At 42.9% G+C, this 15,789-nt stretch overlaps 1 protein-coding gene across 3 annotated transcripts in view; it reads left to right on the forward strand.

The window, feature by feature from the left end:
* Positions 1 to 364: 364 nt before the first annotated feature.
* TSHZ2 (teashirt zinc finger homeobox 2) overlaps positions 365 to 15,789 on the forward strand; it is a 300,718-nt gene continuing 285,293 nt past the window's right edge. The window contains exon 1 of one of the 3 annotated variants that reach the window (XM_014517193.2): positions 365 to 415. In XM_014517193.2, coding sequence (XP_014372679.1) covers positions 385 to 415 — 31 coding nt within the window. In that variant the 5' untranslated portion in view covers positions 365 to 384. Of the gene's footprint in view, positions 416 to 12,283; positions 12,892 to 15,789 lie in introns of those variants that run through there. The other 2 variants (XM_014517192.2, XR_003092714.1) reach the window with 2 other exon arrangements.

Genomic DNA, 15,789 nt, shown 5'->3' on the forward strand with positions numbered 1-15,789 from the left:
GTATTGTACAGATATTGTTTCTGACTCCAGTGGGGATAAAGCCAGATCTTATAGCTTGTATGGTAAGTGGTAGTGAGTGACTGGACAGAGGCTTTTTAGGTGCGTTTTTGCCACCCTTTCCATAACCAAAGCTTTATACATGATGACCAGAATAATAAAGCTCCAAAGGGAAAAGTATTATACAGGACTGCTACTGGATGCAAGGGCGTAGATCACTGAAGGATGTTCTCATAATCAAAGAACTGAAACCATAATACCCATTGCTGATAAGAGGAGCTGGCATGTTTTCTTTTGAGCATTCAACTTTGGTCCCTTTTTTTTTCTCCTTTCTGTACAGGTAACTTGGTGTCACCCTTTATGCTTCAGATCAAGGAAGATACAAGAATGGGATTGGCTCTACATCATTTTACTCCAGGTATTCGTCCAGCATGCATGATAACAGGCCAGTGTTGGGACTAGGCAGTGCATCTCTACTGTCCATTTGGTGTCAGGTAGAATGGTTTATAGTATGATCAGAGAACTGGAAGTCAGGATTCCCATTTCTTGTTCTGCCATTGCTTACCATGTGACTTTGGGCAAGCCCATTAATCCATCTAGAGTGCATCTGGAGAATGGGTGAAATGAGAGTCACTTCTACCATGGCAGCATCATAAGGTTTAATTTACTATGAGATTCTTGGATGATTTAATTTGGGAAGGCCTGATGCTGTGTGTTTTCCAGGAAGTCAGGCTAGATTATTGCAGTGGTCCTTCTGGGTTTATAATCTACCGGACGAGCTCTAGAAGGGCAACTGTTTTTATCAAGTTCAGTGGGCTACAATCTGGACAGTGGTTTGCTTTTCCATAGAATAAAAACATTTGCTTCAAGGAAAGTGGAGTCTTCCCCCCCCCCACCTGCTAAAATGTCCCTGTGGCCCTAACCTTTTGCATAATGTCTTAGCCTGAACTCTTGCTATCCCCTTATTTTCTGAAGACCTTGTCTCTTGCATGAACCGCTGGTATCATAGTAGTTACATTTCAATTAAAAGCATATTAAATATGTTGCTCCTTTTGCTGGCATTGGTGATTCAGTTAAGGTTTCTCTGTGTTGCTTACTGAACAAATGTGCTTGGGATGTGTAAACTATATTTGTCCATTTATCTTCTCCTGACATTAAAAAAAAATCCCTGCGTGGCTCAGTGGGTGACATGGTTTACTCTGAGTGGCAATATAGAGAATTTCAGATTCCTAAAGTATTGAAAGGCTCACCTTTCTCGCAACCATTATCACAGGATATTAAATGCATTAGAGAATACCAATATCGTTTTAGCCAGCCCCCGCATACATAAATTATTCCAGTTGCCAGTATAAGTCTCTGCTCTAACTATAAATAATCGTAATAATAAATAATAATAGCAATAAAAGGAAAAAAGGCTTACTCTGCGCAAAAACAGTTCATTTATGCCATAATGGATAGCATACATCTAATACCATGGTGATTTGGGTGCTTTATAATTAAATTATCCAGATAGATAGGAGTATTTGCTTACTTTTCAACATCAACAGTGCGAGGACCATTTTTATAAGTAATTTCTGCCCTGAAAATCTATACCTTAGCTCCATAGCATTATATTCAGGGCTAGCTGCTGGGTGCCATTTATTCCATCCCATTCAAATTCTCCGGCTGATGTTTATCTGATTTTGTCAACATCATAATACGTTTTCCCAATTTATCAATTTCCTTTTTATTTGGATGGCCCTTCCAGTCTCTAAAAGAATGAGAGGAATACAACAGTAAATTTCTGTTACCCCTTGAGAGTTGTCTGACACCTAGGTCCTTTCTGTGTTTCTGTAACTCAATAGCTGCTTGGCCTGTGGGAGAGAATAATGTGTGTCATGCTGTCTTTGGGAAGATTGCTTCTTTTTCTTTTCCTTACTTTTCTCAGAGATCTCCTCTCTCTTAGCTAAAGACCATCTCATGGACCATCTTGGGTTGTGAACATCTTATTGGCAACTGATTTTCTCACTATACCAGGCACTTAGGAATTACCAGCAAAATGCACCCTTTTTGTGCCTCTATTCACATTAGTCAAATTGCACAAGAAATGAATTTGGTTTGAGGTGTTCACAGCTCCTTACCTCACATTCATCCAAGGGTCTTTTGAGTGTGGACAAATCTAAAAACTGGAGTCCTCTGTAAGAGCTTCCTCAACCACAAAATCATCACCAGTCAATGCAGCTGAGAACATAGGATTCATATGTTTGATGTTCTTACCAGTCCTATGAAACTGTGCCTGATTAATGCCTTTATCCACAATGCCACTTCTGCTATATGCAGAAGATTTTTGGCCAACATTGGATAATGCGTAAACACAAGAGGATAAGTTTAGGACAAGAGATTCACTTGTACTAGCATCTTGGAATTCCTTTTTGTAAGGAAATGTCCCTTTATTCCACAAAACCTTTATCATAAGCTAAGATGTTCTGTAAAGTTACTAGAGAGGAACTAGATATTATCATCAACCCACTAACTTAAGTTTTTTTTTACCTCGCAACTCCTATGACTTAAACCAGTGCCACCTGAAATTATTATAATTGCTCTTATTAATATAGTAATTCATATAGTAACCATTAAATGAAGCTTCTATCCAATGTGTTTACAATTAAAGGGCTTGTTTCAAAGTCCACAAAAGTAAGGCCCGTGCTACACGTTACATATATTACACAATTAACTAGTTAATCGCACAATAAATTTAGACTGTCCCTATGCAAAAGTAATTATCGGACAATTAACTGGTTAGTTGCAGAATAAATTGAGATCAGCCACACGTGCAAAGTAATTATCACAGCACAAAAATGTCCATCCAGCTATAAAAAGAGCCAGCCAGCTACAAAGTTAGTGCTTGGAAACATGTAACATCTCTATAGCTGGTTTCTATCCAGCTTTAAGTTGAATGTGTGCCAGGGCCCTGAGAAACTTGAGATCAGGACCTTGGATCACAGCATCAGTGGGCTTTAGAACAGCAGTTTATGCAGCCACAAAAAGAAGAACTCTGACCTAATTAATACAGGATGTAATGAAATATCTGGGAAATGGTCTTGCTGTGTGGTGCTGTTTCTGATGGTAAATTTTTATTTTATTTATTTTTTTTAATAGGTGTAGTTTTTAAAGAGAGAAAAGTCTAATTCCTAAATGAGATGTCCCAGGCTAAGTTTCAGCTTGAAGCATATGTTCAAGGCTGAATTATTCCACTGTAAAGGGAGTTGTCATGGTTAAAAAATGCATGGTGAGCCTTACGTGTAGTCTTGAGTGATACTTTAGTTGATGACATTGCAATGGAAGATGAACCACAGATGTCTGGGATGAAGAAGGTAGCTGCAGCCAGAGTACTGCTAATCATCTTCACTGTTTTAAATTCTCATTACTTAGCCACAAAAAATTCTTTTTGCAGTTAGATGAAAGCTCAGACTGAAATGACTTCTTTGCAGCAAAGGGCGAATCCTTCAGCTGAAGATTAGAAATCAAGGGTTGTGGAAATACTGTCTCCTCTTGCCTTAAATATAAATTATTAGCTGTATCATGGTTTCATCCCATGGGGTGAAATGCACTCCTCCCAACACAAATTTGGAGTAACTGAGCTGTGTGTAGGGAACTGCCTGGGAGGATGGAATTTGCCACCAGCACCGCTATTCCAGCCTGCGGGAATAGAAACTGCTGTCTAGAGGCAGGGATTTTTCAACACATTGTTTTTATATTGCATGCAAATTTGTCAAACCTAAAATGTTTTGTAGGGAAGAATCCTCTGTGAGAAATTCCACATTTTGAAGCAAAGAATTAGCAGTTCTAATAGTTCCAGTTTGGGGTCCAAAGTTACTTTTTGTCGAGAAATTTAGAATTTATATAAAATGACGGTAAGTGCAGAAACTTAATATTTCTGAACAGTGAATTGGCACCAATTTGTTTTCAGGATTTTAGCTTACAACCCTATTCAAAATTTTCAACTCTTTACTTTATCTGAGAGAGGGAAAAGTCTGACATCTTAAAATTTTCCCCGATTGGAAAGATGTTTTCCCAACTACGATTATCCCATTTCCATTATCTGGGCTCTCTGGCAGCCTTATCCATATGAACGAAGATCCAACAGCAACTCTTACACTCCATTTTAAAAGGCCCACCCCAAACTGGCCACAGAGGCCCACTTTTTGGGATGCTGGGGGTTGGTAACCTGCCAGGAACACATTTTTTTATGGAAAATGTGTCATGTTCTAAGCCGAATCAGCCAAATCAATTCCAAATCCGTGAGTCATTCAAGAACCAGATGCAGCCCTGCTACTGGCAAGCATCCTCCACTCCTGCCTGGGACTTCAGATGCTTTCAAATCATTGGGCAGGCATCCTACGTGCAGGTCCAAGCCCAGAGACTTGGGGCTCAGATGCCCCCGAGTTTCACTTGCCCTCAGCCGTACAGCCACAGGAGCAAACTAGGGAGGAGTCTCCCATTTCCGTAAAGTGGGCATGAAGCCAAGATCTTTCCACTGGAAGAGAAAGTGGGAGGTTAACTCTACATTTTCTTGGTCAGAGTACTACCCCCACCAAAAAAATGGTTTTCCCCTGCAAGCAGGAATACCTCCTTAGTGGTCATGGTATTTCCCCTGCCAGAACACCTTTCCTTTTGCACCCCGCATTACAAGAGGTAGCTAAAATTGCATGAAGAGCCCTAAGTGGGTCATCAGCACTGAAATTAATTTCAGCCAGGGTGTGCGATGTAGACATATGTAGAGGCATTCTGTATGGGAAATGCACACAGGGAAGTCCTGGCACTGCACACACAGCTGGGATCAGATCAGATTGTGATGCCTTTATTCACAATGGCCATGTCTACATTTGTGATTGATGTACACAAATCAACTCTGGAGTGTATTGCTTCAGAGCTTTTTGTTCCTGGGCCCACTATCTGAACATGTGCCCAGGAGCAAAAAAACCCGCTGGAGCATATTGCTCTGGAGTTTATTCATGTACAGCATGTGGAGCCCTGCCAGAGCAGCCTGGGCTGGCTGGGGACCCGGGAGGTTAGCTGGTCAGCCCACAGGTGCTCCAGTGGGACTCCATGTGGTGCCAGACAGCTGGCTGGGGTACGAGGTTGCTTCAGCATGGGGGCTGCCTGCTGGCTAGTCCTGCACTGAAGCGCCCTTTGCCCCCGCCAGCTGGAGCAGTATCTACATGTGTGCTGCTGCAGTAGGATAGTACCTGTATTTACAAGTCCTAACCTGCTGCAGAGTTTATTAGTTTAATGCGCCCTAACAGGGGTGCACGTGTAGATGCCGAGATGTTTACTGCAGTTAGTCCACAGCACAGTTAACATCTCATGTAGATATGCCCAATGAGTAGTCCCTTACTCTCCAAGTAATCTCATTGAATTCAGTGTGACTACTCAGGGCCTTGTCACACAGGACACTTAGCATGTGTTTTATTTAGGAAATATTAGAATATGTCCTGATAATTTGCACAATAAATGCATGGTATGATCTCCCAAGCCAGGTCTCTGCCACTGGCAGCAGGCAGAGGGAGGCTTGGGCAGCTAAGCCTGGGAGAGGGCACTGCCCCTGCCACGGGAACCCGCCGGTGCCCTGGGATCAGAGACAGTTGAGACACTGGTGTAGTCTCAGAGCTGGGACTGACAATTGGCTGCTTGTTGGTCCCAGTCCCTACACCACACCAGAGCTGACTTGACCCTCTGGTCAATCCTAGGGCTGGGACCAACAATCAGCTAATTGTCAGTTCCTGCCCTGCACCAGACCCAACAATTTTTGGTCTCAGCATCAGGACCGCATAGGAACCAGCGGTCCCGTGTGGTTCTGGAACTGAGGCCCACAATCAGTGTATTTTGGGACCCAGCCTCAGGACTGCAGTTGATTATCTGTATTATCTCTGTGGAGCAGTCCAACAGTAGCTCAACACATGTTACTTAATACCATTTGAAGATATTCCTCAGTGGAAAAGGCATACCTCTCCTACAGCACGATAGGATACAAGCACACTTAACATGCGTTATCCTGCTTGAACACTCAGATGCTTGAGTATTAAGCCTTTAACACGTGGTAAGTGTCTCGTGCGACATAGCTCTCAAGATGTAAGCTACAATTAGAAGAAAGGAGTAAATTCATCGCAATTTGGCCTTTAAGCTGAACTTGAAAATGCTCATTTAGACCTGTGCAATTGTCACCATGATGCACATCTTAGTTGTACAGGTGCATACATTCTTTTGAAAAAAGTCAGGCCAAAATCTTAGTAGTCCTAACAGACAAATTAGAGACACTGGATTTGCCATTCTAGATCAGACCACGACTCTGTCCAGTCCGTATACAACCAAGGAAGGGGAAAATCTAGTGTAATGCATCCAGATGATTGTATATTGCTATGTCTGTAGGGGGAAGAAGTCCTTCCTGACCCTTTAGGGATTTGGTTTATGCCCTGAAGCATGAGATTTGATTACTCTTCTTTGAACATGCATAACTGCCAATGCTATTACTGGTCATAATATTTTGTCAGGACAGGATAGAGAAATATTATTCTGCAACGTAATACAAATAGATAAAATTCAATATTGCTTCAGAATCAATTGCTACGTTGCCAAAGTAAACATTAAACACACATCAAAATTATTCCATTGGAGAAGCCAAGGAAGCATTCAATGCTATCTTCTCGTTATATTCTCCTTAAATTGTCATTGCTAACTGTACAAAAATGCTTTTGGTAAATATTATGGGTTCTTCCTGTGCTGAGAGAGATGCTAAATGACCTTCTCCAACTTAGTTATAAATAACAGAGGGAGTGAGCTCACAGATGCAATATAGTGTCAGTTGTATTCAAAATTATAAATGGATTCTGACCAGTATATAAAAATGGACACCAGGTTTTTGCTTGCTTTTTTCCCCTTCTTGGTAATCCCACCCCAGTTCCCTCTTGAAAGGCATTTTGTTCTGTCAGCCATAATGACATCTGCTGGTGGAGACAGGAAGCCATAAATCTGTAGGTTTCCTCTCAACCAAGCCTTGTTAATGCTCCCATTTATCACCGAGGATAGGGTGCCATCTCACTAGTGCTTTACTCAGAAGTCCATCTTCTAAATTTCCCTTTCCCAAAGGAGTAACCATTTAAATGAGTGACTTTCTCATCTTGCATGGTGAGATGTAAAAAAGTCACTGCAGATCCAAATACCATACCCAGTGTGTAGCATTTGGATTTAAGCCACGACTCTGGAGAACAACAGCCTCTGCTTGCTGATTTCAGATTATTCCAAAGCATTGCTCTTGTTAAACCTAGTGCTTGTATGTAAGTAGGGGATTCCTGGTGAGAGAGAAGTTCAAAATAAAAGGGATTCTGCCTCTCCCAAAATTGCTTAGCCATGTGTAAATAAATTAGAGTATGCTCCTAGGTGTAGCAAAACAGCGAGTAGGCAGTGGTGTGCTTTTAAATAGCTTTTAATATAAAGTTCTTCAGAGAGATAATGACAGCAGAAATAAGCAAAATATTCTAATCAGGGTCACAATGCCTTTCACATCTGGTGTGCTCCTGGAGAAGGGGTCAAGGAAGGGAAGAATCACAAAGCAGCGAGTAGAATTGTGCCCATATGACAGATGTGGAAACTGAGGGTACATACAAGTGTTACATTGAGATTGAATCTAAATGGCAGGGCGTGCAGGTGTTCGTGGGGCTTAAATCGCCCTAAAAAATGGTGAACCTGATCTAAAGTTGGTTTGCCTCAGGCCGTGACCTAACTTTAGATCAGCCTGGGTTAACCTGATCTAAAATGAGTTAACTTTTCCTGCAGACATTCACAGCACAGTGTGGGGGCTGGAAAAGCTGAGACCTTTCCCCAGCTCCTGGGGCTATGCTGTTCCTACCCTCCCCCAACCATGGCCATGCTATTTTTAGCCCCCTCACTGTCCCCCCACTGTAGACCCAGCAAGTGCCCCCCCTCCCATAGACATACCAGCCCCCTGCAGACCCACGAGGCTTCCCCCCCGCCCCATTTTCTCCCCTCCAGTTACTTACTTACCTCGGTCTGCCCATGCCGCTCCCATCAGCACCTGCACATGCATCTCCCTGTTTAGGTTTAGGTGGCTTAAAGTAAGCTGCTTAAACTTAAACCGGGTGCTGCAAATGCTTGTCCGTACCCTGAGACACTAACGTGCAAATGTTCAAGATCAGAGGCTTTCCTGCGGTGAAAGGTAAGAACAGAATCCCACTGCTGTCCCACTGCTTGAAATCCTGGACCATGCTTCAGTACTTCACTTACAAATAGGGTGATGTGCTCCTTCTGCCAAGGAAAAGGAAGGTCTAGCTGTCCATTCTTTGCCAATACTAGACCTTACTTCCACTCAGACAGCTGGATTCTCCACCGTTTTGTGTCCTACATTAACAGCTGTCCAAATGCAAACTCTGCCAGCTCAGAGGTTTCCATTTTCTCTGGGGTGCAGCTACAAGAGGCATTTAGTGCACAGTAGACTAATTACCTGTGCATAAATGTTGCACGTCTACATGTGCTACCCTATTAGGTTGGAGTAAACTAAATTATTCTGCAACAGAATAGTACTTGTAATTACAAGTACTGTCCTGCTGTGGAGTTTTCTACTCTGCAGCAATGCATGTGTAAACAGTGCCCCGGCTGGCTGGGGCACGAGGATACTTAACTGTAGGGGCTCTCTGCTGGCTAGCCCTGCACTAAAGCATTCTCAGTCCTTTGCCAACCCATTTGCAGCACACTGAGCCAGGAGGAGCAGCCCCAGGCTGAACCCTGGAGCCCCCTCTCAGCTGGGGTTGCTCTGACCTGGCTCAACATGCTGTCATCGTTGGTTCACGTGCAAACCATACACCCAGGACAATAAACTCTGGAGCAGTAAGCGCAGAATGTATTGCTTTGCATTAATATGCATGTATAGACATGCCCAGGTAGTAGCATTTTACACCTACTGTGCACAGGTGCAAGTGCTTAAGGAACTGTAAATGAGAGGCCACTGGACATGGACACTGTTTCAATGGGTGACAGAAAAGCAGAAAAGTGAGTGCATTACAGCAGTTCTAACTCATTTGCTCATTTAAACTGTGATGATTTGTAACATGAATATTTAAAAAATCTGTTTATAAATAGACTGCTAAAGCCAAACAGGGGAGGGTACCACAGGAACTGAAGTGGGACATTTTCACGAACATAAAATCGGATTAGGTCAGTAAGTATGAAGGTTATTTGATTCCCACCCCCCTTAGGAAAATCATTACCTTCCTGAACAATAGGACTGTGGTTTACAGAATGTCCATGAGCACCACTTATAATTGACTTACCAATATTAATACATCTTAAAAGATGCTAAGGTAAGGGGTAAGATTTTTGTAGGATGTACATGATTAATGTTAATTATAATTGTTACACTGGAGCATTGAAAATGAAGATGAAAGTGTCAAAAAGCCACACCCATTATTGATATTCCTATGCTTAGGTGTCCCATACCAAAGTACGGGTATTAAGTGACATCAAAATCTGCTAATAAGAATTACTATTAAAAATATTAGAATGAAATCACTATGTCCCAAGCCTTTTGAAAGACCTCATGGTATTAGGAGCTGTGGAAAGACTGCAGAAAGAATTACGCAAACAAAGGAATATGAGTTATCCTCAAAAATCAGTTTTGGTGTTTGAAATTCCTCAACACTATCTACTTTCCACTTCAGTCCGCCCTCCTCAGCTTGAAGATTACTTGGAAATTGGCTAAAGAAAATAAACACTGATCTACACACATATAGTGGAGTGAAAACAGAAGAGCCCTGACTACAGGATCCACAAACCCAGAAAACAAATACCAAATTAGAAAGGTCCTGGGCCACTGAGTTTTATAAAAGAATCTATTTTTACAAAGGGTCTCAGAGCATCTGAATTCATCTGAATATGAACATCGTGTCTTAGACCTGTCTCTAATTATTATTATTACTGCACTTAGGTTGAAAACACCCAGTAGAGATGAGTGTAAGGGTATAACATACTATAACATAAGACTGTAAGAGGGGAGGCCTTGATTGTCCACTGCCTTACAGCTTATACTTCTGTGGAAAGTATGTGTAAAAAAAAGCTGGTGTTTTGCCGTGGCACACCTGTCCTGACATGGTCCAACCACCTTACCAGTCTGATTTGGGTAATGTGCTTTATACCCACATAATACCAGTGGAAATAACTATATGAGGTGCAGAATAGTGGAAAATCAGGTGTGTATTACTTGGTTAATGCTTTGGTCTTAAATCATTTTCCCACTGTCATTAAATTTCACCCTTTTAAAGGCCTCTGGCTGGTTTCTCCTCTAATTTCAAAAGTTCCCTGTAAGTACAATCACCAACGGATGAGCGTGCCACTCCACTTGCTTTTTTACTGGGTGCTCGTCATCAGAACCTCACAACAAAAGGCTTTGCAAAAAGGGGGGGGCGGGGTAGGCTGGGAGCAGAGAAGAGGAAGAAAGTGGCAGAGATTGTGTGCCAGCTCTATTAGCACCTACCACCTTGGCCCGGGGTTGGGGGGGATTGTCAGCAATCTGGTTTCAAAAGTGGGACCAGAGAGAGGAGTCAAAACGCGCAGAAGAAGTGATATCTTTTATTAGATCAACTAGCTATTTGCAAACAAAATATTTTATTTATTTGCAAACTTTTGGGCATGCTCACCCTTCATCAGGCATAGGAGAGAACAGAGATTGTAAAAGTTCTCCTAGGTGGAAATGAACATTTCCTAGGAGAGCCGATGCTGCATCTAGACTCCTGGTGGCTCTGGGGGAACTTGTAGTATAGGGCCCTCCTTTGCCAGACTAATGATTTTTTTGTTGCAAAAGTCTTTATCACATCTGTGGTATTGATGGGGCCACCCTTGCGGGGTGCAGGGCCTGGGGCAAATCAGCCTATATGGGACCCCCTTAACACTGCAGAGAGCCGTGGTACCCACACAAAGGGAGGGAGGTCTCTGTGCTTCTTTCGCGGCATGGGGCTAAGCCGCCAGCTCCAGGTGGGTCCCACTGGAGGGGCTGCATCCACTCTGCCCGGCTCCATGGGGCACCCCCAAAGCATGAGGTCTGGGCAGTTGCCCTGATTCACCATTCCCTAGGGACAGCTTTGGATATCGATGTCTTTAAATAGCTCATTCTCAACTGATAACACTGTTAGTCCTGTATATGTGCAATATTTAAAAAAGATTTTGCAATTGTAATTTTTTTTTTCATTTTTGGGCCCCCTTTCTGTTTGGGCTCCAGGGGGCTGCCCAGTTCACCCATGCCTATGTCTGGGATTGAGGAGAGCGGAAAGTGCGGTCAAGTCTCCCCTTTGCAATGGGAGTGTAGGTTGTCGCCGTGCTGACCTAAGGACACAGGCAGGCCAGGTTCTTTGGGTCAATCCGATATCTTTTATTAAACCAACTCAAATTTGAGTAAATCAGGTGTCTTTAGGTAAATGGGGGTATCTTTTATTAAACCAACTCAAATTTGAGTAAATGGGGTATCTTTGGGTAAATAGGGTATCTTTTATTAGACCAACTCACATTTTAGTAAATGGGGTGTCTTTGGGTAAATGGGGGTATCTCTTATTAAACCAACTCACATTTGAGTAAATGGGGTGTCTTTGGGTAAATGGGGGTATCTTTTATTAGACCAACTCACATGTAAGTAAATCGGGTGTCTTTGGGTAAATGGGGTATCTTTTATTAGACCAACTCAAATTGGTCTAATAACTTTGGACCAAATTGGAGTTGATCTAATCAAAGATACCGGATTGACGCAAAAGAGCCGGGTCTGCCTGTCTTGGAATGGTTGGCTCTGCCCAGGTTCGGGCAGAGGAAGGTGGGAAGCAAAGTCTTTGTACCTCTGGAGAGAACTTTCTCAGTTCCTCCTTCCTTAAAAGTTGGGAAGTGGGGGCCAGATCCAAACCGGCATGGCAGAGTCCTGCTTGCGGCATCCCGAGAGGCAAAGAGCGCGTGGGCAGAGCCCCGAGCCCCCTGCTCTGGGGGTGGCGGGCAGGGGCAGGGGCAGGGGCAGGGGCAGGCCGGCAGCTCGGGGCTGTCTCTTTAATGCGCTGTCTGCTCGGAGTAAATTTCCTCCTGTCATCAGGTCGCGGAGGAGGAGTTTGTTAATGTGCAGTTTGCTCAGTGGATCGATGTTTGCTGGCATCGCCTCGCCCTGCCTGTGTGTGTGTGCGGGTGTGTGTGTGTGTGTGTGTGTGTGTGCGTGTGCGCGCGCACCGCTGTGTGCCTGTGTGTGTGTGAATACCAGATTTCCTCCCATCCAAAGCCTCTCTGTCCTCTCCCATATCACTCACAGCCTGGCATCTGACAGCAACAAACCTGCAGCTCGCTGCGCACACGCACACACACACACACACACACCGCCATACAGATCTGCGAGGAAGGAGGAGGAGGAGGAGAGGAGAGGAGAGGAGAGGAAAGGGAGGAAGCAGCCAGCCCCACAACCTTTGCAGAGCTGCTTAATTTTTATTTTTTTTTTAATTTTTATTCCCCCCCCCGCCCCAATCTATTTTGTTCTTGCTTTATTCCTGGCACTGTAGGGTCCTTTCTTTTGCTCCTGATCTCGGATGTTTGAAGCAAAGCAAGTGTTGCAACAGTTAAAAAAAAAAAAAAAAAATCCTAGCCAACCTATAGCTCTAAAATAAAATAAAAAAAACAACCAAACAGGTTCCTATCAGTGAAGTGAAAGGAGGGTGGGGGGTGAGACTTGGCTGGGAAGGTGGGGGGAGCGGAGAGAGACACAGAGACGAGAGACACAGGCACGAGACTCACGCGCTTCCGAGGGTCGCGGACCTGGGGACAGAAGTGCGATTGGAGAAAGTAGAGCGATGCCAAGGAGGAAACAACAAGCACCCAAACGGGCTGCAGGTAAGGAGAAGCCATCCCCTCGCCCCGGCTCTGTCCCTTCCCCTCCTTCCCCCTCGTCCTGACCACGATGTGGGGGCACCGGTGCTTGTTTTTCTGGGCTGGATCTGTATTTATCCCCCCACCCCTCTGCTTTCCTTTCCCCTCTCCCTCCCGTTGGTAACTAACTAGCAGTATCGACTCGGATCCCTGCCTGATGAAGAGGAAGATCTTGCCCCTGCAAGGGACGATCCCCGTCCCTTTTGAACAGTCTCTTTCTGCCCTCCTGCTCTGGAGCTCTAATTCTTCCCTTGTTAAACTTTTTCCCCCAACTTTCTTCCACTCCACTTCCCTTCTCCCCCACCCCCTTGCTTTAGCCCTTTGATCGCTCTTCCATTGCTTCCCCAGCTACATTTATTTTCTTTTATTTATTTATTTAATTTTTGGACGGTGGTTTTGTGTTTGAAGAGCATGTTCCACTCTGTGGGTCGGGATTTTTCACTCTTGCACTACAGCCCTGTTTCTGGTGCGATTCTGGACGTGTGTGTGTCTTGTGTGTGCTTGAGCTTGCACAGGGACGGTCTCTATTGATGAAGGCGGTGGGGAAGTTCAGCCTTTGATCATCCGTGGTAAAATTGCAACAGGAAATCAAATGAAACGTTCTGGCTGTTAGGAGACAATGACCATTTTCAAATCAAAAATCCTCTTTTGTTTTGCACCCGAGTTTCTACGTGTGCCAGTGCCAAGTTGGTTTTGCAATTATTTTTTAAAGAGGAAAATAGTTGGCAACTTTGGAAGTGCTTTGTTATTTGGGAATTTTTTTTTTTTTTTGGCAAAGAAAAGAAAGATGAATGGGCCTGTATAGTAAACCTTTTCAAAGAGTTTTCTTTTGGGCTGCTTAATTGCTTTATATTTTTCTAATAGTGTGGTGGGGTTTTGTTTCTGGGAAGTGCAATATGGAAGTTCATTTTTCTTCTGCCAGACCCACCCACTGAAAAATCAGCTTTCCAGTTGATTGCCAGCTTTGATTTGACATTTGATTGATCACCTGTCATCTTGCTGCCTTTGATCTATTCATTCTTGATATATATCAATAAATCACTCACCATGGTAACCCAAGTGCCAATGACGTAAGGCTTGCCCTCTAGATTCTCTTAGCCAGGCAGGCACAATTATTATCTTGTTTGGCTTTTAATGTGGGTGGTTTTTTTTCCCCCTTCTTCTTTTTTTCTTTGTGTCCTAGCTAGATTAGTACCTTAAAGAAAAGCTATGTTGTTTAGGGCTCATCAGCTAATTCATTCATTCTCTCTTTCACCCCCAAACCCACTCTTTGAATATCCTTAGGTATATTGCAACACCTAAGCCAAAATGTATGGGCAAGTTTAGTGACATAGTTGAATGAACTTTGGAAAGTCATACTTAGGGCTTATTCAAAGGTAAATAGTAATTCTGGAAATCTGGGGCCTGGAGAACTCTTATAAACTTATTACAGATTTTACCTCTGGTTTTATTTATGTAGATTCGGGACAAAAAAATGCAAGGAAAGTCTTCTGGGACCTGCCCAGTGCACCTCTGTAAGCTGTCAGTACGTCTACTGGCAACGAGAGATCCCTTTTAACTCTAAAGGACAGTTAATATAGGAACACCTCTAGCAGAAGAGCCCTGGGTTGAGTTATTATTATTGTTTTATTCACAAAGAAAGAGGCTATCGCTGAACAAGGCATTAACATTTTCAACTTGTCTGATAAATAGCTATTTGTTCCACATAGCCTGATGCTCTCAGTGACAGTGTTACTATTGCTTTCCTTTTTCTTTCTGTGAGCGGTGTGAGTCTTCATTTCATTTTGTTTTCTAAGTAGAATTTCAGATTAGAAGGTGTGTACTAGCATTTGGGAGGTGTAAGCCACCTTTGTTAGTTTATGGACACAGAAGCTTTAGAGTAAGTCAGTTATCATAGGCAAAGTCCATATTGTTGTTTACCAAGCTCTCCGTTGAGCCAGCAAGATTTCTGTTACCCTGAAAACTCCCTTTCTTTATTCTTGTAAAGATTTGTAACAACTGGGCAGTAATGTTAATTACCAGAATACCAAGAACATGTCTGATGACAAAAAAAAGTGCCCTGGTCCTCCGAGTTGAATTTCTTTGATGATATTTGTCCTCAGAGCAATGTTGTTTCAGGTGTGCAAAATACTGGCTATTTAAATGCAGTCCAGTTTCATCCTCCCCAGCCGATTTAAAGCAGGTTTATCCATTTACAATAGTTCTTCTGCTTTGAACTTGCGTGTTTGTGTGTGGGGTTTCGAAGAGCGTAAGTGTCTGTTGTATATAGTTTTCAAAACTGACTTTCATTTTCATGTGCATTATTGAGGTTCTGTTTTGTACTCTTAAAAAAAATATCCGTCAAAGTGAGACTAGACAGACTGTGCAACAAAAATTGAATTGTTCATCAAGGAGGATGGCCATTCTCCCTTTTATGTGAGGGATTTAATAAAATAGCTATTTTTTTAATTTCCACTTTTTTTTTTTTTACTTCCACAAGTTCAAAGGCATGGGTTGCACTGCATTTTGTCTTGGTGGCAGTAGTGATGTTAAAGAAAAGTTTGCAATTTTTGGCTTCCTTAGGTGGTTAACCTCCAAGGGAAGAAAAATGATAAGCCTTATGATTCTGGACATGCCTGCTTTTGTCATTGCTTAAAATTAAATACTATGCACAACTGTAAATAATTACTACCATGCACTGACTTTGAAAGCAGGTTTCTAGTTTGATTAATGAATAATGTAAAGGTTAGAGAGAACAGGCAAGTGAATCAGAAGTGAAGTCCTGCTGCTAGATGAAAATCTATCTAGAGAAATATACATGGCAATTTTGTCCTTTTCTATTATTAATTTTAAGCCCTGTGTTCCTAAGAAATATATTACAGA

The sequence above is a fragment of the Alligator sinensis genome, unplaced genomic scaffold, assembly GCF_000455745.1.
Source record: "Alligator sinensis unplaced genomic scaffold, ASM45574v1 scaffold115_1, whole genome shotgun sequence".
In the NCBI taxonomy this organism is placed as follows: Eukaryota; Metazoa; Chordata; order Crocodylia; family Alligatoridae; genus Alligator; species Alligator sinensis.